This window comes from Sapajus apella, unplaced genomic scaffold, assembly GCF_009761245.1.
Source record: "Sapajus apella isolate SASKATOON/1434 unplaced genomic scaffold, GSC_monkey_1.0 scaffold14, whole genome shotgun sequence".
NCBI classification, from domain to species: Eukaryota; Metazoa; Chordata; class Mammalia; order Primates; family Cebidae; genus Sapajus; species Sapajus apella.
The window spans coordinates 6197578-6222056 of record NW_022436954.1 but is presented as its reverse complement, the minus strand read 5'-3'; the positions used below and the strand labels follow the sequence as shown (position 1 = coordinate 6222056).

General features: G+C 44.2%; 1 protein-coding gene across 4 annotated transcripts in view; it reads right to left on the bottom strand.

Moving 5' to 3' along the window:
* The window catches only part of MAJIN (membrane anchored junction protein), a 30877-nt gene extending 9034 nt beyond the window's left edge, over window positions 1–21843 (bottom strand). For 2 of the 4 annotated variants that reach the window (XM_032282898.1, XM_032282901.1), the window contains exons 1-9: window positions 21640–21843; window positions 20664–20755; window positions 13511–13628; window positions 9069–9114; window positions 5840–5915; window positions 5258–5383; window positions 3748–3779; window positions 3334–3422; window positions 2087–2150 (exon numbers count right to left, since the gene is read on the bottom strand). In XM_032282898.1, coding sequence (XP_032138789.1) covers window positions 2087–2150; window positions 3334–3422; window positions 3748–3779; window positions 5258–5383; window positions 5840–5915; window positions 9069–9114; window positions 13511–13628; window positions 20664–20685 — 573 coding nt within the window. In that variant the 5' untranslated portion in view covers window positions 20686–20755; window positions 21640–21843. The remainder of the gene's footprint in view (window positions 1–2086; window positions 2151–3333; window positions 3423–3747; window positions 3780–5257; window positions 5384–5839; window positions 5916–9068; window positions 9115–13510; window positions 13629–20663; window positions 20756–21639) is intronic. The other 2 variants (XM_032282900.1, XM_032282899.1) reach the window with 2 other exon arrangements.
* Window positions 21844–24479: the final 2636 nt, after the last annotated feature.

Sequence of the window (24479 nt, the reverse complement as noted above, 5' to 3'; positions counted from 1 at the left end):
TAGACACTCAATGAAAATTTGTTGACTGCATCCTGGGCAACATGGCAAAATCCCATCTCTACAAAAAATACAAAAATTAGCTGGGTGTGGTGACACACACCACTAGTCCCAACTTCTCCAGAGGCTGAAATGAGAGGATCACTTGAGTCTGAGAGGTGGAGGTTGCAGTGAGCCGAGATGGCATCACTGCACTCCAGCCTGGGCAACAGAGCATGACTCGATCTCAAAAAAAAAAAAAAAAAAAGGCCAGGCACAGTGGTTCATGCTTATAACCCCAGTATTTTGGGAGGCCAAGGCAGGTGGATCACAAGGTCAGGAGATAGAGAGCATCCTGGCTAAGACGGTGAAACCCTGTCTCTATTAAAAATACAAAAAATTATCTGGGCCTGGTGGCACACACCTGTAGTCCCAGCTACTCAGGAGGCTGAAGCAGGAGAATTGCTTGAACCTGGGAGGCAGAGGTTGAGGCTGTGATGAGCTGAGGTCATGCCACTGCACTCCAGCCTGGAGACAGAGCGAGACAGAAAAAGAAAAGAAGGAAGGAAGGAAAGAAAGAGAGAGAAGGAAAGGGAGAAAGAAGAAATAAACAAAGAAGGAGAAAGAAAGGAAAAGAAAGAGGGAGGGAGGGAGGAGAAAGAAAAAGAAAGAGAAAGAAAAAGAAAGAAAGGGAAGGAAGGAAGGAGAGAAAGAAGGAAGGAAGGAAGGAAAAGAAAAGAAAATCTGGGGCCGGGCGCGGTGGCTCAAGCCTGTAATCCCAGCACTTTGGGAGGCCGAGGCGGGTGGATCACGAGGTCAAGAGATCGAGACCATCCTGGTCAACATGGTGAAACCCCGTCTCTACTAAAAACTACAAAAAATTAGCTGGGCATGGTGGCGCGTGCCTGTAGTCCCAGCTACTCAGGAGGCTGAGGCAGGAGAATTGCCTGAACCCAGGAGGCGGAGGTTGCGGTGAGCCGAGATCGTGCCATTGCACTCCAGCCTGGGTAACAAGAGCGAAACTCCGTCTCACTAAGTATCCAAACACAATTCAGATGCTCTGTTTTCGAACAAACTTTTATTTATCTGTTTGTTCCATAACAGATCAAGTGAATTGTGTTTGGATACTTAGGGTCAGAGCTACTTTAGAGACGTAGACAAAAAAGGAAGGCTCTTTCAGGCATGGATACCAGCTAATAGCTATTTAAAGTGGGGAGGCAAAAAAGAAGTCACTATTTTAGAGACTACATAGAAAAGAAGTCCTGAAATGGAGGAGGGGTAGCAGATATATGAATATCTAAATGGGAAACAGACCCCATAAATGAAATCTAATCCCATCAGGGGCCAACCCTTCACTGCTCTAGAAGTTTTCTCTTACCACTTATCAGTGCTGATACATGCCTAGCTCATTTGTTAAAACTAGATGTTCCTAGACTCAGACTTCAGTGTAGATGAAGGCAAAAAGTTTTCTAAAGGGAAAATTCTATACTGGATCACACCTCAGTTCTATACAGACATATTTTCTTATTTCAACTGCTGAGTACAAGCAGCTTTTTAAGCTGAGAAGAGGGGACTTTCTTTTTTTTTTTTTTGAAATAGAGTCTCACTCTGTTGTCCAGGCTGGAGTGCTGTGGCACGATCTTGGCTCGCTGCAACCTCCGCCTCCCGGGTTCAAGCGATTCTCCCGTCTCAGCCTCCCAAGTAGCTGGGATTACAGGTGTGCACCACCATGCCCAGCTAGTTTTTTGTATTTTTAGTACAGACAGGGTCTCACCAGTGTGGCCAGCCTGGTCTCAAACTCCTAACTTTAGGTGATCTGCTCCACTTAAGCCTTCCAAAGCGCTGGGATTATAGGCGTGAGCCACCATGCCCGGCAAAGAGAGGACTTTTTAACAAAAAGATTCATCGATGCGTGTATTATGCAGCCACTTGGGGATGGGTTGTGGCAAGGGCATAATAGTTGAATGTTATTCTGCAGACAGTGAAACCCGAGAATGAGTTCAGTTAATTCAATCTGCACTAAAAACCAAGATGTGCTGGTAACTGGAATCCTGACTTGTAACAGAACAGGAACAGCTAACAGCCTCTAAGTCTCCATTTTGGTACTTACTCTTCTGGTTTCCACAGGGGGCTTCTTTTCGCTGGGGCCTTGACTGGAAGGCCCTATGTTGACCCTGAGGTCGGGGGGAAATATGCAGGAAATGTTACTGGCAGAGGCAAAATCACTACGTTCAAGCAAATGTGACCCAAATGAATATTTCAGCAGGTTGGCTATTTTTATACCACTCCTGGCTGGCAGAATAAATTGGGTGGCCAAATTTTCTTTGGGTGCTGCTTTAATTCACAGCGGAATCCCAGTTTGAGACCTTTAGGGATCTGGGGTTTGAGAAAGTGAAAATGTGACTGACAGCAGGTATCAGATTTTGAAATATTTGATTGCGCATCAAAACCCAGAGAAAGGGAAAATCTGAGACCTCATTTCCATAGAAAATTCAGTCGAATGGAACAGAGCAAAGCTTCATACCTTCAAGTACCCTCACATTCCACCTGGCTTGGAAGGGAGCTCCCTACTTCTTTACCTCCATGTACATCTGGAGGACATGAGGTCAGCTTCCTAGTGGTCTCTCTTACTTTTCCTATATGTCTAGGGGTCTACAGAGTTTCGGGAAAAGGGTAGCTATTCTCTGTGGGCCTAGGGTGGAAGTATCTTGGGCTAGGGAACAAACCACACCTTGGATTATTCCAGCAGCATTCTTATTAGCTTTCTAGCATGCTAATAAGAATGACTGAACTGTCTTACTGACTCATTTTGTCCCCAATAGAGAATTGAAAGAATATAAGTAGCCTCCACAACAACAACATTCCCCCTAAGATCACAGCACCCCACCCCGATAGATACAGACCGCCTTGCAAACATTTACATTTTAGTCTGGACTGCCTCTTAAGGTTCCAAAAGCTAACCGCTCACTGGATAAAATAGAATTTGTTCTTACTCTTTCGAGTTTCCCTATGTTTTTGTATAATATTCTGAGACTTCATAAGTCTTGTGCCTTCTGATGATATTAGCATAGTAAGTATTATGGAATGTCCTGAATTCAGTTAAATCGGATTGTATTTCCTCTCAGCCTTCATCTTGATGAACAGAAAAATCATACTTTGCTGACAAAGGGACTGTGTTCAAATCATATTATAAATATTAACTTGTTCCTTTTCCTCAGTCCATCAACTGGAATAGGCAGATACTGATGAAGTCCTAAAAAATAAAGTGACTCACTGAAGGACAGGATCAACCAATAGTGACAGCTGGTAAAGCCTAACCAGGATGCAGGCATGAGCCTCTCTCCCCACACCACTGACCTGTCCAGCCCTGGCCTGCTGGGGGAGCTGGGCTCATCCACGTGTTTTCGTTTCATCACAGCTCCTACTGCTTTCTTCTCAGCTGGGAACTTCAGAGAGGAAGCAGATGCCTGTGACTACTCCTTTTCCAGAGCTGTTCACAGTTCATGAAGGCATAGTGAAGAGAGCTCCCCATCCTTAAACTGCCAAAGGCAACTTTTAACACCAGCTTTGCGAGTAAGAATAGACATTCTGTTATAGACACGGTATCAGAAATCTAGCCAAGGGGGAAAATACAGTCTTATATTTACAGTTCTGATTGGACCTGGGCAGCAACTGAGAGGCAAAGTAAGAGGAAGAGACAAGAGGAGGATTTTTTGGACAACAGAAGGTGATGAAGGCAATTTTCATTTTGTACAGAAAAGGCAAACTTACCAACCCAAGAGGACTGTCATTTAGTGGTTTCCCTACAATAGGAAATGTGAGTGTCTTAATAGATTAGACTTTTAAAAAAAAATTTGGAGACGAGGTCTCTCTCTGTCACCCAGGCTGAATTATAGGCATGAGCCACTACACCCTGCCAAGACTCTGTTTTACCTGGATTTCTGGCTACTATTTATTTTTTGGAACTGACCCTAGACAAAGCCTTCTCATGTGCCCTTCTCCCTTCTACCTGGTACCATTTCCCCTAAAAATAGTGTCTTCAAACTCTCTTCCTCCTGTTTCAGAATGATTATAATCTACAAGCTAGAAAGGGTTTAAAAAGGGGACGATCCTTACTACAAAAGAAAAAAAGCAGAACTTCGGCTATCTGTAACAAATGAAAAAGAAGGATATTTTGAGGCAAGGCCTTTGCACCACTTTTCTGTTTTTTGAGATGGAGCTAGCTCTGTTGCGCAGGTGGAAGTGCAGTGGTACAATCTTGGCTCACCATAACCTCTACTTTCCAGGTTCAAGGGATTCTCCTGCCTCAGCCTCCTGAGTAGCTGCCATTACAGGCATGTGCCACCATGCCAGGCTACATTTTATATTTTTAGCAGAGATGGGGTTTTGCCATATTGGCCAGGCTGGTCTCAAACTCCTGGCTTCAAGTGATCCTCCTGCCTTGGCCTCCCAAAGTGCTGGGATTATAGGCATGAGCCACCGTACCCAGCCTGCATCCCTTTTCAAATCAAAAGGGTAACATTTACTTGTCCCTCAATCAGCAAGAATAGCCATGGCACTCAGAGAATAAAAATTGGGAGTGGGCACAGTGGCCCATGTCTGTAATCCCAGTGTTTTGGGATGCTGAAGTGGGAGGATCACTTGAGCCCAGGAGTTTGAGACCAGCCTGGGCAATAAAGTAAGACCCCTGTCTCTACTTTAAAAAAAAAAAAAAAATTAGCCGGGCATGGTCATACACACCTATAGTCCCAGCTACTTGGGAAGCTGAGGCAGAAGGATCACTTGAGCCCAGGAGTTAGAGGTTACAGTGATCTATGATCACACCACTGTACTCCAGCCTGGTGACAGAGTGAGACCCTGTCTAAATAAAAATAAAATTGGGAGATACCTCTAAGACACCTCTAAAGTGAAAATCATGGAATTCTCTTTAATGGAAGCATTTATATAATAGTTATCTTTCATTGATTAAGTCAGACTTTTTGTGCTTTTCATCTACTAGTATTTATATATTTAATCCTAATCACAACTCAATGATATAGGTACTAGTATTATTCTTCACCATTTCACAAGGGAGGCACAGAAAGATTAAGTAACTTATCTAATTTCACATAGCTATTAAGTGGCAAGGCCATCAGTATTTGAACTGGTTAATCTGGCCTGCAGCACATGATCCTGACCTGTGTACTGTGTGGCTGGAGCCCAATCCAGTGGCCCATTTCACCATATCCAGCTGGCACTGCTAAACCACTTTCTTCTCTGCTATCCACGTCATTCCACTTACCAGGTGACAGGTTTTCATGGAACCATTTCATCTCCACGTATAGAGTAAAAACAAATGGGTAGGGGATCAAGATAATTTCCCCATGTTTGAATTTCAGGTGGGAAACTCTCTCCCATTTGCTTTTATCTGGGAAATGCTGCTAAGGAGCGAGGAAAGATGGCAGTATGCATCCCTAAGTACTATTTTAGGGACGAGACTCTCTCTCCTTCCCCTGACCTACCCTCCAAACTGCCTATGATTTTGCTACTTCCATTTGAGTCTACAATGTTCTACCCAGAAAAGAAAGGATAGGCCAGGCATGGTGGCCCATGCCTGTAATCCTACCAGCACTTTGGGAGGCAGAGCTGAGTGGATCACCTAAGGTCAGGAGTTTGAGACCAGCCTGGCCAACATTGTGAAACCCCGCCTCTACTAAAAATACAAAAATTAGCAGGGCGTGGTGGTATGCTCCTGTAATCCCAGCTACTCAGGAGGCTGAGGAGGTTGCAGTGAGCCGAGATCGCACCATTGTACTCCAGCCTGGGCAACAGAGCAAGACTCCATCCCACTCCATCTCAAAAAAAAAAAAAAAAAAAAGGATACAGGGAAATACAATGAAGTGTTCTGTAGCAAAGGGCTGAAGATTGTCCAAGTTTCCCAAGACCACACGGACAGAATCCTGAAAAACATATTTGAAATGACTTTAACACTGTTGAATCTCAGCCAATCTTTGTTTATATTTGTCACTGCTAGTCACATACCCTACATACTATCAAAACTGAACTATCTGTTGCTCCTTTAACATGTGTTCTGATTCGCCATTTCTTTTTTTTTTTTTTGAGAGTCTTGCTTTGTGGCCCAGGATGAAGTGCAGTTGCGTGATCTCTGCTCACTGCAACCTCCACCTCCTGGGCTCAAGTGATCCTCCCACCTCAGCTTCCCCAGTAGCTGGGACTACAGGCATGTGCCACCACACCTGTCTAATTTTTGTATAAATCATTCTACTATAAAGACACATGTACACGTATGTTCATTGCAGCCCTGTGTACAATAGCAAAGACCTGGAACCAACCCAAATGCCCATCAATGATAGACTGGACAAAGAAAATGTGGTACATATACACCATAGAATACTACGCAGCCATAAAAAATGATGAGTTTGTGTCCTTTGTAGGGACTTGGATGGATCTGGAAACCGTCATTCTCAGCAAACTGACACAAGAACAGAAAGCCAAACACCACATGTTCTCACTCATAGATGGGTGTTGAACAATGAGAATATGTGGACTCAGGGAAAGGAGCATCACACACTGGGGACAGTTAAGGGTGGGTAAGGGAGAGACATTGGTGGTGGGGAGGGTGGGGAGGGATAACACGGGGAGAAATACCAGATATGGTATGCACCTAAAGTAAAATAAATTAATTAAAAAAAAAAGAAATGATATCTTGTTTATCTCCGTATTCTCCATAGTAGCATAGTGTCTAGCTTATAATTATAATGGCTAATATTTATTGAGTAATTACTATGAGAATTATTACTGTTTTACTTTGTTTTTGTTTTTTGAGATGGAGTTTCATTCTTGTTGCCAAGACTGGAGTCTGGAGTGCAATGGCATGGTCTCTGCTCACTGCAACCTCTGCCTCCTGGGTCCAAGCGATTCTCTTGCCTCAGTCTCCCAAGTAGCTGGGATTACAGGTGCCTGCCACCACACCTGGCTAATTTTTGTATTTTTAGTAGAGATAGGGTTTCACTTTTTTGGCCAGGCTGGTTCCAAACTCCTGACCTCAGGTGATCCACCCGCCTCGGCCTCCCAAAGTGCTGGGATTACAGGCATGAGCCACTGAGCCTGGCTTTGTTATTGTTTTCATACTTATTGATTAATTTAACTCTCACAAAAACGCTGTGAGATAGGCAATTCTGTTATTCCCATTTTACAGATGAGGAAACAAAGAGAGGTGAAAAAATGTATTCTAGGTTACGTAGCTAGAAAGAGCTGGGCCAAGATCTGAACCAAGGCAGTGGGGTTCCAGACTCCTACTCTTAACCGGTAGGCTAGCCTGCTTCTCAGTAAATGTTTTGTTTCATTTTATTTTATTTTATTTTTGAGATGGAGTCTCGCTCGCTCTGTTTCCCAGGCTGGAGTGCAGTGGCGTGATCTTGGCTCACTGCAACCTCCACCTCCCGGGTTCTAACAATTCTCCTGCCTCAGCTTCCTGAGTAGCTAGGACTACAAGCACATGCCACCACGCCCAGCTAATTTTTGTATTTTTAGTAGATACGGGGTTTCACTACATTGGCCAGGCTGGTCTTAAACTCCTGACCTCAGGTAATCCACCTGCCTCAGCCTTCCAAAGTGCTGGGATTACAGGCATGAGCCACAGCACCCGGCCTCAGTAAATGTTCTCTAAATGAAGAAAAGAGAGTAACATCTGCCCCCAAACTAGTGAGCATAAGAGAAAGATGCATATGCATACCAAATGTACCTTGGAAGTTTTAATATGATATGTATTGAATGTAAATACGCTCAAGCTACTAATTATTGAGCTACTGTGTGGCAGGCATTGCAGACATCTATTTCTAATGCTCAATCTTTAAACAGGCCTTCTTTATTAACCTCATTTGACAGGTAAGGAAACAGACTCAGAGAGGGTAGGTAATTTGCTCAAAGTCACACTGTGAATGGCAGAACACTGCCCATAGTAATTACTCAATAAATATTAGCTATTATAATTATAAGCTAGACATATCCTACTACGGAGAATTCAAATCTAGGTTTGCCTGGCTCCAAAGTCTGTGTTCCCTCCTCTCTGCTATGCTTCCTTGAGCTTTTCACTGCACAGGTTAATGGAAGCAAAGTGAAATAAAGTCTGCTCTGCTCTTAATTAAAATAGGTATAACATTTTCTTGGGCCCATATTAAAATAACTTATTCATAATGACATCCTTCAGGGTCCTGCAAGATCCTAATGTATCTTTTAACACTTAGCCAAAGAGGTACCTTCTTAAGGGTATGACTCAGTTTTGGTTTCACAGAGTTTTGTGTTTAAGTGTATTTAATTGCTTTGAAATGTGGAGGAATATGTCTTATTAAGAAATCACAATAGTCATAAATCACTGAATTGTGAAGTCAGAAAAGTAAAAGCTAGTTTAAACCTCTCATTTTCCAAATGAGGCAATTAAGATCCAAACTGATACAAGATTTTCCAAGGGCCAGGCAGCTAATTGGTGGCTACACCAGGACTGGAATCCAGGGCCAACCCCCACAACACTAATTCCTTGTCCATTGCTTTCACCATTTGTAAAGCTGACCACCTGCTCAGTCTTCTTTCCTAAGCCTAAAGCTAAAGGAATTGGGTAGAAAGGAATGAAAATGAAGTCAGAATAAGGCACTTGCAAATGTTTCCAATTAAAATGAAGACACAGTAGCCTTGTCTGTGTATTTACAGTCAAGTTTCCTGAACGTCAAGTACCAGGCAGTGGTTGCGATGGTAAGGTTTCCCAGAGCCCTGGAAGGAGGCAGTCCTCCAGAAGCTTTCTCTATGCCAGCTGCCACAAAAGAGAGCTGCCCAAGGCTTGGAATTCTGGTAGAAACAAAAAGCGCTCAGCCTCAAAGGTGCTGACACTTCACCTAGGAAAACTGAGAAAGAATAAAAGCTTTACATTTCCCTGGAAAAACAGTAAAGTTTCTTTGCAAAGGAGATGTGGCAGGGAGAAGCCAAGTTATCAAGTGGAAGTTTTAACTCAGTTTGTAAGAAATAATTAAAACCTGAATGTGGATGTATCCTTAGCTTAAAGAATAACTTTTCCGCAAGTTGTATGCTTCTTTCCCTACCTCCAGCTCCTGGATGATGACTGCCTTATCTTCTATCTCTTCTCCTCTAGAAGGTAAACAGACAAGAGACAAGTAAGACATGAAGGAAAGCTCCGGAGAGAGTAGACTCTACTAGGGCAAAAACAACACTTCCACTGAGCTAAAAAAACATAAGTAACAATTGTGTGTGCTGCCCCAATGCTTATGAGGAAGAAGTGATCACCTACATGGTATGGTCTGAACATTGGTACAGGCTGTACCAAAATGACTTCTTAGTTAGCCTGCTAAGATCTGAAATTCCCACTGTGAAAGTTAATCATTTGTTAGAGCAGTTGTACTTTTAAGTGTGCTTTGGGGACCCTTAAGGGTTTTGAAGACCCCCCCCCTTTTTTTTGAGATGGAGTCTCACTCTGTTGCCAGGCTGGAATGCACTGGCGTAATCTCGGCTCACTGCAACCTCCACCTCCCAGGTTCAAGCGATCCTCCTGCCTCAGCCTCCCAAGTAGATGGGACTACAGACACACACTACCATGACCAGCTAATTTTTTGTATTTTTAGTAGAGATGGGGCTTCATCATGTTGGCCAGGATGGTCTCGATCTCTTGACCTCGTGATCCGCCCACCTCAGCCTCCCAGAGTGCTAGGACTATAGGCGTGAGCCACCGTGCCTAGCCTGAAGACCCTTTCAATGGGTCTGCCAGGGTAAAACTATTTTCATAATACTACTAAGATACAATTTGCCTTTCTCACTATGTTAATATTTGTAACCATGATTGCAAAAGCAATGGTGGGCAAAATTGCTAGCGCCTTAGCACAAATCTAGCCAGTTGCATTAGGCTGTACTATCAGTCAAAGCAATCTTTTTATTTTCCCTTTGGTGCCATGACTCGGATATGAAAGTCAAAGTAATCTTTACGGCTGCATAAGAAAAAAAAATCCTGTTTCACTGAATATCCTTGAGGAAGCAGTAGGAAAAAAAAAAAAGAAGAAAAGCAATCATTTTATAAAATCTCAAATCTTTGACTACATATCTTTTAAATGTTATATGAGAAAACACAAAGTATGCATAAAGCACTTCTGCTGCATACCAAAATATGATGGTTATTTTAGGGAAACTCACTTGTGCGACTGTTCAAGCTGCAAACTGAACCGTCTCTGCTTTTCTTCATGGAATATTTTACTTGAATGATTAGCTAACAGACAAACTATGGTTGTTATTCATACTTGGGAGTTTGATAGACATTTTGTTAAAAATGAATAAAATAAGCATGTCAAATAAAGGAAAACAACTGACAATACTTGTTGTCACCAATAAATTTTGGCCTTTCAAGTGAAAATTTAAATTTTGGAAAATTTCTGTCCGCCATTGTGAGTTTGACAGTTTCTAAATACTTTAACACTTTTAAGATTGTGGTGATATGAACAAATATTTTTTGATACTGTATAATGAAATGTGTCGATATTTGGAGGATCTGCATAAGTTAGTGAACCAAAATATTCCAAATGACCAATGAAACGCATCATGTTACAAAATCATCCTAGGTCAGGCAGGCTTGGTGGCTCACGCTATAATCCCAGCACACTGGGAAGCTGAGGAGGGTGGATCACCTGAGGTTGGGAGTTGGAGACCAGTCTGACCAACATGGAGAAACCCCATCTCTACTAATGATACAAAAATTAGCTGGGCATGGTGGCGCATGCCTGGAATCCCAGCTACTCAGGCGGCTGAGGCAGGAGAATCGCTTGAACCCAGGAGGCGGAGGTTGCAGTGAGCTGAGATGGTGCCATTGCATTCTAGCCTAGACAACAAGAGCAAAACTCTGTATCAAATAAATAAATAAATAAATAAAGTAAAATAAAAATAAAAATATAAAAAATTAGCCAGGCTTGGTGGCAGCTGCCTGAAATCCCAGCTACTTGGGAGGCCAAGGCAGGAGACTCACATGAACCTGGGAGGCGGAGGTTGCAGTGAGCCAAGATCACACCATTGTACTCCAGCCTGGACAACAAGCTTGAAACACCGTCTCAAAAAAACAAAACACCAAAACCTAAAATGCAATAAAAACAAAAACAAAAACAAAAATCCTCCTAGGTCAAACATTCAAAGAACAACAAAGACCAATATATTTTAATGTAACAGACTTCAAAAAGTTCATGATATAATTTCAGATTCCACATTTTGCAACTAATCTTTAAAAAATTACCAATTAAAAAAAAAACCCAAACTATGATTTGTCCAGTTTTGTCATAGGGTCAAAGAATATCCACAATGATCTAAGAGGGATATAGTCCTACCTTTCCAAATTCCAAATACATATAAGCTTATTTATTTATTTATTTATTTTTTTGAGATAGAATTTTGCTGTTGTTGCCCAGGCTGGAGTACAATGGCACAATCTTGGCTCACTACAACCTCTGCCTCCCAGGTTCAAGCGATTCTCCTGCCTCAGCCTACTGAGTAGCTGGGATTATAGGTGCCTGCCACCACACCGGCTACTTTTTGTATTTTTAGCCTAGAGGCAGGTTTTCACCATGTTGGCCAGGCTGGTTTTGAACTCCTGACCTCAGGTGATCTGTCTGACTTGACCTCCCAAAGTGCTGGTATTACAGGTGTGAGCCACTGTGACCAGCCAAGTGTTTTTTTTTTTTTTTTTTTTTTTAATTGAGTGTTTTTATCCTGAAAGGGTGATTACTGGGTTTGACCAAATGCGTTGCAGAGGCAAGATCTTGGCTCACTGCAACCTCCACCTTCCAGGTTTAAGCAATTCTCCTGCCTTAGCCTCCTGAATAGCTGGGACTACAGGCTCATGCCAACACGCCTGGCTTTTTTTTTTGAATTTTAGTATGGATGGGGTTTTGTCATGTTGGGGAGGCTGGTCTGGATCTCCTGACTTCAAGTGATCCACCCACCTCAGCCTCTCTAAGTGCTGGGATTACAGGTCTGATGGGTTTTTACATGTTGAAACCATCCTGGCAACCCTGGGGTAAATCCCAGGACTGTAAATAATGCCAATCTTCTCAATTTTTAAATATAATTTTATTTATTTATTTATTTTTGAGATGGAGTCTTGCTCTGTCGCCAGGCTGGAGTGCAGTGGCGTAATCTTGGCTCACTGCAACCTCCGCCTCCTGGATTCAAGCGATTCTTCTGCCTCACTCTCCCGAGTAGCTGAGACCACAGGCACGTGCCACCACACCCGGCTAATTTTTTTGTATTTTTAGTAGAGACAGGGTTTCACCACGTTGGCCAGGATGGTCTCAATCTCTTGACCTCGTGATCCACCCACCTCGGCCTCCCAAAGTGCTGAGATTACAGGAATAAACCATCACACCTGGCTCACTAAATATAACTTTAATAATATTGTACTTCTTGCATATATTATTCTTAAATTAATAAACACCATTTTAATTTTTTGCTTTAATTTTTATGACAAATATTGACAGATATAATCAAAAGCTCTTTGGGGTCCTTAATAATTTTAAGGAATGCAAGTTGGGTACGGGTGGCTCATGCCTGGAATCCCAACACTTCAGAAGGCAGAGAAGGGAAGATACCTTGGGCCCAGGGGTTTGAGACCAGCCTGAGCAAAATAGTGAGACTTCACTTCTACCAAAAATAATTTTAAAATTAGCCAGGTGTAGTGGCACTATGCCTGTAGTCCTAGCCACTCTGGAGGCTGAGGTGGGAGGATCCCTTGAGCCCAGCAGGTCTAGGTTGCAGTGATCACACCACTATACATGAAACCCTGTCTTGGGAAAAAAAAGAAAAAAAGAAACATTTCAAGGGAGTCCTGAGATGAAATTTTTTTTTCTCTGTCGCCCAGGCTGGAGTGCAGTGGCACAATCTCATCTCACTGCAACCTCCACCTTCCAGGTTCAAGCAATTCACCTGCCCCCAGTCTCCCGAATAGCTGGGATGACAGGCGCCTACCACAATGCTCGGCTAATTTTTGGATTTTTAGTAGAGGCAGGGTTTTACCATGTTGGCAAGGCTGGTCTTGAACTCCTGACCTCAAGTGATCCATCCACCTTGGCCTCCCAAACTGCTGGGATTACAGGCATGAGCCACTGCTCCTGGGCCCGAGATGAAAAATTTTGAGAAACACTGCTTCAAACATAGGTCCTAGGCTGGGTATGTTGGCTCATACCTATAATCCCAATACTTAGGGAGGCAGAGGTGAGAGGACTGCTTGAGGCCAGAGGTTTGAGACTAGCCTGGACAACACAGTGAGATCCAGTTCTCTTAAAAAAAAAAAAAAAGATATGCTGTTCCTAGTTTAGAGACTCATATGAATAATATATATATATATTGAATATAAAATTCCTGGGAAAGACATTCTGCAAGATGCTACTTTACCACTCTCCTGAACTCACCTGGCTGAAGGTAGAAAAGGAGTGACCTGTGGGAATGCACTAGCACTAACCGATGTTTACATAGACTACCCTCCTACCTTTGAAATTACCTGATACTGTTCCCGTATCTGATTTTGAATTTATACACATTGGATCCTGCATGAAGAAATCTTGTCTCTGGAAATGGGTAGGTAAAGGGTTTTAAACTCATTGCTCCCAAATGATGTCCTAAATAAAATAGAAATATTAGAGAATTACTAAAAAGCTAAAGATTACTCCTTATTTACAGGAAAGGGAACCTGCCCAATTTGTAACATCTCTTCATGAGTAAAAGGTCCACACTCAGCACTACTGCTTATGTACCAGGATCAATGCTGCTATTCATCACTTGGACCATTCTCCTACCTGCATGGGGAAAAAGACCAGAATACAAGTTTTGTCATTTATGATCTTGTGCAAATCGTTTCTCTTCCATAAGACTAATGATATGAATATCTGCCCTGATGACTCACAGGGTCTTTGTTAGAATTAAATGTTTCTCCCAAGTATCTCTCTCTCTCTCTCTCTCTCTCTTTTTGAAATGGAGTTTTGCTCTTGTTGCCCAAGCTGGAGTGTAGCAGTACAGTCTCGGCTCACCACAACCTAACCTCCCAGGTTCAAGTGATTCTCCTGCCTCAGTCTTCTAAGTAGCTGGGATTCCAGGCATGTGCCACCATGCCTGGCCAATTTTGTATTTGTTTCTCCATGTTGGTCAGGCTGGTCTCGAACTCCCAACCTCAGGTGAACCATCTGCCTCAGCCTCCCAAAAGTTCTGGGATTACAGATATGAGCCACCACTCCAGACCTCCAAGTATCTCTTGAATCTGTTCTCTCCTCCCCACTTTCACTGGAATCTCAGTGGATACAGAGAGAGCTCAAGTTAAATAATGATACAATCCAAAGGATACACCAATTAGGAGGATGTTTGCTATCAATTTTAGATGAAATTAAGATGTCACTACAACTCCCCGCCACAACCAATGTAGCAAATGAGGTTGTACATTAACGTTTTTGAGTGGTACCAAGGAATGGCTTATTTTCTAGATCTATCAATTACTCTTCCTCTCCACCATTTGTGAGGCTTCCCTGTGTCCCAAGAGTGCGTACTATACCCCTAGCACTTACTGTTTTATTTCTCCTGTTCTAGAATCTCTGTCCACTTAAGGTCCTCTCTGTGGGGAGTTAAGGAATGAGGAGAGATGGAAGAAATAAAAATAAATAATTAGAGAAGTTCCAGAGTTCCTAAGGATCAAAACTAGCGACATAGAAGAGTACCCTACAAATATACAAGGTATTGCTTTCAGAGGCAGCTAAGATGGAGTAGACAGAACAGGCCCAAAATAAGGAGAATCTGACTTTGAATCTCAGTCCAATGTCCCTAATTTCTCTGAAACTTGGTTTTCTTACTTACACAATAACAATGCTCTATATCAACTTTTGCCATGCCCTATTCTAATCCTCACTAGACGTCTCTAAGTCTAAATTTGATAGGTGAGGAAACTGAGGCACTGAGGGATGAAATAAACTGCCCATAGCTATAAATGTTGGAATGTGAATTTAAACTAAGGCAATACAGATCCAGACTTGGTATTCTTAACCACTCTGCCAATCTGCTTCCTGGGGTTATAAGGAGGAAAAAAACATAATAAACATAAATCACTTTTTAAAGTAGTAAAATATCATATACACCCAAAAAACTATTTTCATAATGCCTTTCTCCATATTATTCTGATGCCATTTCTACTCAGCAGGGAAAATACTTCCATGGTAGAAGCTCTTCTATCGTACAGTCACAAGTTCTATGTGCCCAAAGAATGGAATTTCCCACAATTTCCAAAGTTCAAGTCTGGGGCTGCCCGTAAAGAGATACTCCAGTGTCTGATCTTGGCTGCTTGGGATTAGAATGACAGGAGATTGCAGCCAGAGCCCATGAGACTATTTAGACTAGAATTGCAGTCAAAAATGAAAAGAAATAGTTGTGCCAACTGCACAGTCCCCAGAGGCGAAGTGCCGATCATATCCTGAGAAAAACTTACTGATGCCCTATGCTGAAGGCATGGCAGGAACCCAGGCTAGTTTTGATGTTTTGGTGCCAGATGACTCTTCTCAGTAGGCAGGGAGCCCACCTGGTGAGACTTACATTGCAGCCACAGAAATTTAACCCTTAATTCTTCCAAGGATTCTTTTTTTGTTTTTGTTTTTTTGAAACAGGGTCTTACTCTGTCACCCAGGCTGGAGTGCAGTGGCGCGATCTTGGCTCACTGCAACCTCTGCCTCCCAGGTTCAAGTCATACTCCTGTCTCAGCTTCCTAAGTAGCAGGGACTACAGGTGCATGCCACCATGCCCAGCTAATTTTTATATATTTAGTAGAGATGGGGCTTCACCATGTTGGCCAGGCTGGTCTTGAACTCCTGACCTCAGGCAATCTGCCTGCCTCAGCCTCCCAAAGTGCTGGGATTGCAAGTATGAACCACCATGCCTAGATTTTTTTTTTTTTTAAGAGACAGGGTCTTGCTCTGCCATCCAAGCTAGAATACAGTGGTTTAATCATAGCTCACTGCAGCCTCAAAATCCTAGGCTCAAGCGATCCTCCCACTTCAGCCTCCTGAGTGGCTAGGACTACAGGTGTGTACCACCATGCCCAGCTGATTTTTAAAATTTTTGGAAACAGGGTCTGACTATGTTGCCCAGGGTGGTCTTGAACTCCTGGCCTCAAGTGATCCTCCTGCCTCGGCCTCCCAAAGGGCTGGATTACAGGCATGAGCCACGGCCATCTAGCCAGGGGATTCCACTAGGATGCAATAACTTGCCTCCCACTCCACCCCCAACAGGGGGATGGGGCATCAGAGCAAAGGAAATGATAGACATTTGTTGGAAATGACAGTCCAAAGAGGAAATTTCATGTGCTATATCACAGCTGGTTGTCTGAAAGAAGAAAAAACAATCCTCTTCCAGCTAGGGCCTGTTCCTGTTAATTGCTGGCTGCCTCCTTCAGAAACAAACACCATACACTAATTACCTCATTTGAAAATAAAGATTAGATGACTGCATATCCCAAACAACCACATAGGAGTAGTGGTTCAAATATTTCACAGGGTTATTTTCCAACATTGAGTACTGTGGCCATGGTGATACTATGTCCCAGTAACTATTATTAAGTTGATGAGATCTTGCATATGAAGGCTCAGACTCTCCACACATTTTTATGTGATCACAAACCATGGTATTAAAACAAAGGAAGAAGAGTTACAGGCCATATGATAAAGTGCAAAAGACGAAGATTTGGAATTGGAGGACCAAGGCTTGAGTCCTGCTTCTGCCACTATTAGCCATTAGTCCCTGAGCAAGTCACTTAACCTCTTCATTTCCTAGTTTCTCCATCTACAAATGGGGATTCCAACGGCCCCTGGAGTGTGTGGATTAAATGATATAATGCTGTAAGTAGCCACTTTGTAAATTCTAGAGTATTATATAAACGTTAGCCATTATGATATATTTGAAGAGTTTCTCCCTAATGCTTCACTAGAAAAGTAAATTCAAAGCCTTTCGTGGTGGCTCATGCTTGTAATCCCAGCACTTTGGGAGGCCAAGATGGGTGGATCACCTGAGGTCAGGAGTTTGAGACCAGTCTGGCCAAGATGGTGAAACTCCATCTCTACTAAAAATATAAAAATTAGCCAGATGTGGTGGCAGGCACCTGTAATCCCAGCTACTTGGGAGACTGAGGCATGAAAATCGCTTGAATGTGGTAGGCAGAGGTTGCAGTGAGCCAAGATGGCACTACTGCACTTGAGGGATAGAATGAGACTCCATTTCAAAAAAAAAGCAAATTCAAGAGAGCAAAATTTTCTAGGAAATCAATTCTTAAAAGAGAGCACACGTGCAAAACTGATTAGCTTTAATTTCAATGCAAAATTAGACAAATTCCAACCAAGAACTTTTCCTTGAAAATACCCAAGAAATCGGCCGGGCGCGGTGGCTCAAGCCTATAATCCCAGCACTTTGGGAGGCCGAGGCGGGTGGATCACGAGGTCAAGAGATCGAGACCATCCTGGTCAACATGGTGAAACCCCGTCTCTACTAAAAATACAAAAAATCAGCTGGGCATGGTGGCGCGTGCCTGTAATCCCAGCTACTCAGGAGGCTGAGGCAGGAGAATTGCCTGAACCCAGGAGGCGGAGGTTGCGGTGAGCCGAGATCGCGCCATTGCACTCCAGCCTGGGTAACATGAGTGAAACTCCGCCTCAAAAAAAAAAAAAAAAAAAGAAAAAAAGAAAATACCCAAGAAATGACAGGCGCAGTGGCTCACGCCTGTAATCCCAGCACTTTAGGAGGCTAAGGAGGGTGGATCACAAGTTCAGGAGATTGAGACCATCCTGGCTAATATGGTGAAACTCCGTCTCTACCAAAAATACAAAAAATTAGCTGGGCGTGGTGGCGCGTGCCTGTAATCCCAGCGACTCCAGAGGCTGAGGCAAGAGAATTGCTTGAACTCGGGAAGCGGAAGTTGCAGTGAGGAAAGATCATGCCATTGCATTCCAGCCCAGGCAACAAGAACAAAACTCTGTCTCAAAAAGAAAAAGAAAGAAAAAGAAACAACTAAGGGCTATAGATGAAGTAGGGAGCACTTAAGAAGTTGTTCCTTGCCTGCACAGAGCTTATAAATAATTTTAAATGTGATGCCTGCTACAATAAAAGATAGGAGACATGTAGCCTAGAACCTAGGTTCTAGGTTACGTTTCCCCATAACATGTCAGGGAATCCCACTCTAAGTAAGTGACTTATTTATATATATATATTTATTTATTTGAAACAGAGTCTTACTCTGTCACCCAGGCTGGAGTAGAGTGGTGTGATCTCAGTTTACTGCAACCTCCGCCTGCCAGGTTCAAGTGATTCTCCTGCCTCAGCCTCCTGAGTAGCTGGGATTACAGGCATGCACCACCATGTCCAGCTAATTTTTGTATTTTTAGTAGAGACAGGGTTTCACCATGTTGGTCAGGCTGGTCTCAAACTCCCGACCTCGTGCTCTGCCTGCCTTGGCCTCCCAAAGTGCTCGGATTACAGTCGTGAGCCACCGCGCTCAGCATTAAGTGACTAATTTCTAAAGGCAGAATATGAGCTAGTGAGGCACAAATGAAGAGTGGATGCTGGGTCTGGGGTGGGTAGGGAAATAGCAGGTACAAGAGTACTCAGTTGAGAAAAAGCATGGCGCTTTCAAAAGACAAAAGTACAGAAACCCAAATAGGGTGGGCAAGAAAGGCAGTGTTACAAGGTGAGACTATACAGATAAGTCAGTCAGTCAGCACATATCAGAGACCCATCAGTGCATCAGGCACTGTTCTGGGCACTAATATGATAAGTAACAAGAGAGACATGATTCCTTGTCTTTATGGGCTTACATTTCAGGAGGTGTGGAGAGCAACATTAAACATATAAATCAATAAATATAAATTGAGGTACTCTAAGTAGTGTGAAGAAAATAAGATATGGTTTTAATTTAGGATGACTAGAAGCCTGCTTTAGTTAGGATGGCCAGTGATGACCTTTCAGAAGAGATCACAACCGAGTTGAGGCCTTCATGGAAGGGAGCAATGATCATGCGGAAAAGCATTCCAAGCAGAAAAATCAGCAAGCACGGATGCCTTTGATGAGCAGTTTAATGGACAGAAAGGTCAATGTGGCTAGAACATTGAGAATGAAGACAGAGAGGAGGAAGATGAAGATGGAGTGTCAGGCAGGGACCAGATCATGTAAGGCTTGTAGGCCATTGTAAAAAGTTCAGATTTTATGCTAAGTATTTTATAAGGGGAAGATAAATGATGTGATGTATGCTTCACAAACATCTAAATATCTATTTTTATTTATTTTTGAGACAGGATTTCTCTCTGGCACACAGGCTAGAGTACAGTGGCACAATCACAGCTCAGTGCAGCCTTAACATCCCAGGCTCAAGCAGTCCCCCACCTCAGCCTCCCAAGTAGCTGAGACTATAGGTACTCACCACCATACCGGCTAATTTTTGCAGAGGTGAGGTTTCACCATGTTACCCAGGCTGGTCTCAAACTCCTGAGCTCAAGCAATCTGCCCACCTCAGTCTCCCTAAGTGCTGGAATTACAAGCATGAGCCACCATGCTTGGTCCAAAATATCTAAATGTCTGGTGCCTGAAAGGAAGATGAACTGTAAGGGGACAGGAGCAGAAGCAGGGAGACAATTTAGGAAGCTTTCTGTAGTCATCCAGGAGAAAGATGCTGCTGATTTGGACTTGGGATTTTAGAAATAAGTAAATAGTTGGAGTTGAGATATATTTTAGACTAATGAACTAGATGTGTGAATCAAGGAAGGCTCTCAGGTTTTTTGCCTTTGTAATTAGGTAGACAATGGTACATACTCTACTGAGATGGGGAATAATTCTAGGGGAAGAGATTTGGGGTGGGAGGGAGCAGGGGAAATTAGTGGTTCTGTTTTAAGTCTAAGAGGCCTATGAGACATCCAAGTGGATATACCAAGGAGGCAATCTCCTAGTGTGTGAGGGACAGAAATCAAGACAGAAATATACATTTGAGTCACCAGTGTTTAGATGGTATGTGAAACTACTGGAATAGATGAGATCATCTAGGGAGAAATTGTAGAGAAGGGATGAGGGCCTTTCTTATAAACCACGTTACAGGTTGTGGAATCTACCGTAAGAGCAACCAGGAGGCACTGAAGGGTATAATAAAAAAATGACATGACCAGATGGCTGTGACTTAAAAAAACAAAACAAAACAAAAAAAAACACCCCTCCTGGCTGCAATGTGGGAAACAACCCGGAACAAGAACAGATGAAAGACCAGCTAGGAGCCTTCTCCGGCTCAAGGCAGAAGCTGACAGTAGCCTGGTCTACTGTGATAAAGGTGAAGATGAAGTGGACTGATTTGGAAGTTGCCTAGTAATAACTTGGTGACTTGAGAGAGGTGAGAGAGAGCAATGACTCCAGGTTGCTTTGGCAAGTAACTGAAGAGGTAAAAGCACCACTTCCCAAAAACAGGAGCCTTGGAAAGTAAATTTTTGAGGGCAAGACGTTGAGTCTGTATCTGGACATGCTCAAGTTTGAGATGCCAAGGAGATATTCAAAGAGAGATTCTAGATAGATTGCTGGAAACTGTGGCTTCCTACCTGCAGATGAACTCACAAAGGAACTAGAATTCAAAAAAGGAAAAGATGTTCAGCAAAGTATACCTGCTGGCATCTTTCTGTCCATGTGCCCAGATGCCAAAATTCAATCAAGGCTCTGGGGAGCTGCACAATCTCAGTTACATGACTCATATTTACTTGCAAGGTGCAATCAGGCATTTGAAAGCCAGAAACTCATTCAAATCAAGACATGATGTGACAGGAAATGTTTCAAGGGAAGAAATCTTGTTTTCATGGCAACTGCTAGCCCGGGTTGGAGGGTGGGTATAGACCAGAAGGAACACTTTAGTTCCTGGAGAAAGTGTGTGGTAAGAAGGCGGGGTGTGGCCAGGTGCGGTGGCTCATGCCTGTAATCCCAGCACTTTGGGAGGCAGAGGCAGGTGGATCACTTGATGTCTGGAGTTCAAGACCAGCCTGGCCAACATGGTGAAACCCTATCTCTACCAAAAACACAAAAATTAGCCGAGCGTGGCAGTGCATGCCTGTAATCCCAGCTATTCGGAAGGCTGAGCCAGGAGAATCTCTTGAACCCAGGAGGCTGAGGTGGTAGTGAGCCAAGATCGCGCCACTGCACTCCACCCAGGATGACAGAGCTAGACTCCCTCTCAAAAAAAAAAAAAAAAAAAAGGTCGCGGTTAGGGGCGCTGGGTGTGGAATGGGGAAAGAGCAGTCCCTGGAGTCGGCAGATGACAGGGATCCCGGCATCTCTGTGCCCGGTCACTCGCTCGAGGCAGGGGGCACAGGCCTGGGGGCCCCGTCTCATCCTCGCACCATCTCGGCCTGCAGCCTGCGCGCCAGTCCCATGGCCTCCACGTGGGAGCCCTGCAGCGGCACGGCCTGGATGCTGGGGGAGCCTGCTAGTGTCCCGGGAGTCCGGCACTGAGAAAGGGACCTCAGCGGGGAGGGGGCTGCACTTCGGCTGTGGAGGTGGGGCCTGGGCCGGAAACTTCCCTCAGAAATAAACAGAAACGCAAAGATAACTTCCAGAGGACCCCGAGCCGTTTTTTTTGTGTGCCGTTACCCCAGCGCCAGGTGGCTCCCAGGCTCGGTCAGGCTGTGTCTGACACACTGATTAGGGGTCCTTGGAGGCCTCAGAAAGATGGCCCCCGCCAGAATACCCACTAAGAAGTGCTCTCTGAAAAGGGAGGGCGCCGACCTCGAACGAAGTCCGCTTGAGGTACTGACTCGCCCGCTAGTCCCGCGACCTCAGAGCTCCCGCCGCGCGCCCGCCAAGCCTTCTGCGCACGCGCAGCTGCGCTTCCCGCCGCCCCTTCGGGCGCCGCTCCAAGGCCTGGCCGCGGTTTGCGCATGCGCATTTCGTTGTTGCTGCCCGGAGGAAACCGGCGGCCCCACCCGCAGGACTCCCGGGCGCCTTCGGGTGCCTGCCAGACTGACCACCCTTCGCGCCTGCTACGTGCCTGGCGTGCTCTGGTCGGGAACTAGCGACTGCGGAGCCCTTACTGTGTGCCAGGCGTTATGCAGGGCACCTTTATTCCTCGGCGACATGCTCTGCAGCAGGCATTAATGTCCCAATTTTAGGATCGCTTGAGCTCAGGAGGCCGAGGCTGCAGTGAGTCGAGATCGCGCCACTGCACTGCAGCCTGGGCGACCGAGGGAGACCCTGTTTTGCGAGCGAGCGCGCGCGCGCGCGCGCGCACACACACACACACACACACACACACGCCTACTTTTTTTCCTTACATTTTATTTTTAAAAATAGAGACAGGGGCTGGGCGCGGTGGCTCACGCCTGTAATCCCAGTACTTTGGGAGGCCGTGGCTGGCGGATCACCTGAGGTGAGGAGTTCAGGACCAGCCTGGCCAACATGGTGAACTCCGTCTGTATTTTGTAAAAATAAAAAATTCGCCTGGTGTGGTGGCACATTCCTGTAGCCCCCGCTACTCGGGAGGCTGAGGCACGAGAATCGCTTGAACTCGGGAGGTGAAGGTTTCAGTGAGCCAAGATGATGCCATTGCATTCCAGCCTGGGCAGGCAGATCACAAGGGCAGGAGTTCAAGACCAGCCTGGCCAACATGGTGAAACCCTGTCTCTACTAAAAATATAAAAAGTGGCTGGGCATGGCAGCATGCACCTGTAATCCCAGCTACTCAGGAGCCTGGGGCAGGAGAATTGCTTGAATCGTGATGGGGAGGCAGAGGTTGCAGTGAGCCAAGATCCAGAGAGACTCCATCTCAAAAAAAAAAAAAAAAAAAAAAGAAAAAGAAAAAAAAGAAAAGAAAAAGGAAGAAGAAAAAAGAAACTACGAAGTAGTTTTCCAGAGTGGCTGTACCATTCTGCACTCTTGACAGCAGAGTGTGAGAGTTGCTTTGCATCCTTGTCAGTGCTTGAAATTTTCAGTAAAAAAATTTTGCCATCCTAATAGATGTGTAACGGTATCTAGTTACAGATTTAATTTGTATTTCCCTAATGATTAATAATGCTGAACACCTTTTTATGAGCCCTTGGGATTCCTGAGAATTAATAAACCTATACCCTAACTCAGAAGCAATTTACAGTGCTAAAGAGACTTGTATGGATTTAGACTTAGCCTGCCATACTGGAACATTTCAGCAGCAGTGCTTGTAGATGACAGCTGAATTCAAAGCACATATACCAGAACTGTCAAGCCAGCCAGCACATGGCAAAAGCCTGGCAACAAAAAATAGCATGCTGTGTGTATGTGTGTCTCCAAGAAGTTCAGTGTTACTTAAATGTAAGAAACAGGTTTCAAGGCGCGGTGGCTCATGCCTGTAATCCTAGCACTTTGGAAAGCCGAGGCAGCCGGATCACCTGAGGTCAGGAGTTTGAAAACAGCCTGGCCTAACCCTGTCTCTACTGAAAAGAAAAAAGAAAAAAATAGCTGGGCATGGTGACATGCACCTGTAATTCCAGCTACTTGGGAGGCTGAGGCAGGAGAATTGCTTGAAATTGGGAGGTGAAAAAAAAAATTGGGAGGTGTAGGTTGCAGAGAGCTGAGATCGCGCCATTGCACTCCAGCCTGGGCAAAAAAGAGTGAAACTGTGTAAAAAGAAAAGTAAAAAGAAACGAGTGGAGTGGCAGGAGATGGGGTCGAGGAGGGACACCGGCTAGACCACGAAGAAGCTTGTGCTGAGGTACTTGAGTTTATCCCCACAGTAATAAGACACTTTTTTTTTTAATAAGACACTTTTAAAAGTTGGATTTTGGTTTTAGAAAAATGTTCCTGAGGCCAGGCTTGATGGTTCACACCTGTAATCCCAACACTTTGGGAGGCTGAGACAGGAGGATCTCTTGAGATCAGGAGTTCAAGACTAGCTTGGGCAACATAGACTCAATCTCTAAAAAAAAAAAAAAAAGAAAGAAAAGAAAAATTAGTCAGGCATGGAAGTGCACACCTGTATTCCCAGCTACTTGGGTGGCTGAGGGGGAGGATTGCTTGAGCCCAGGAGGTCAAGGCTGCAGTGAACTGTGATCATGCCGTGGTAGTCTGGCCTGGGGGACAGAGTGAGCTCCCCACGCCAAAAAAAAAGTTCCTGGAACCCTTCCCTGGCTTCTTCATTTTCATTTTCTGCCTATTTATTCTTATCCTTCAAGGCCCAACCCAAGTGCCACCTCCTCTGAGAAGCCCTCTGTAACCCCCCTAGCCAGAAGATCACCTACTTGTTTTTTACCTTTCTTTGTGTTTACTGGCCAGTCTGCCTGGAAGGTGGGAACTGTAGTTTACCCCACTTCAGTCTTCTTATGTGGTTTGACAAGGGATCTAGCACGTTGTAGGTGCTAATCAATGTTTGATGAATGTCAATGAATTTTCAAATGAAGAAAGTTTACTGGGCAATCCAGCTCTGGAGTCCTGTCAGATTATACCAGTATTAGTTCTTGAAC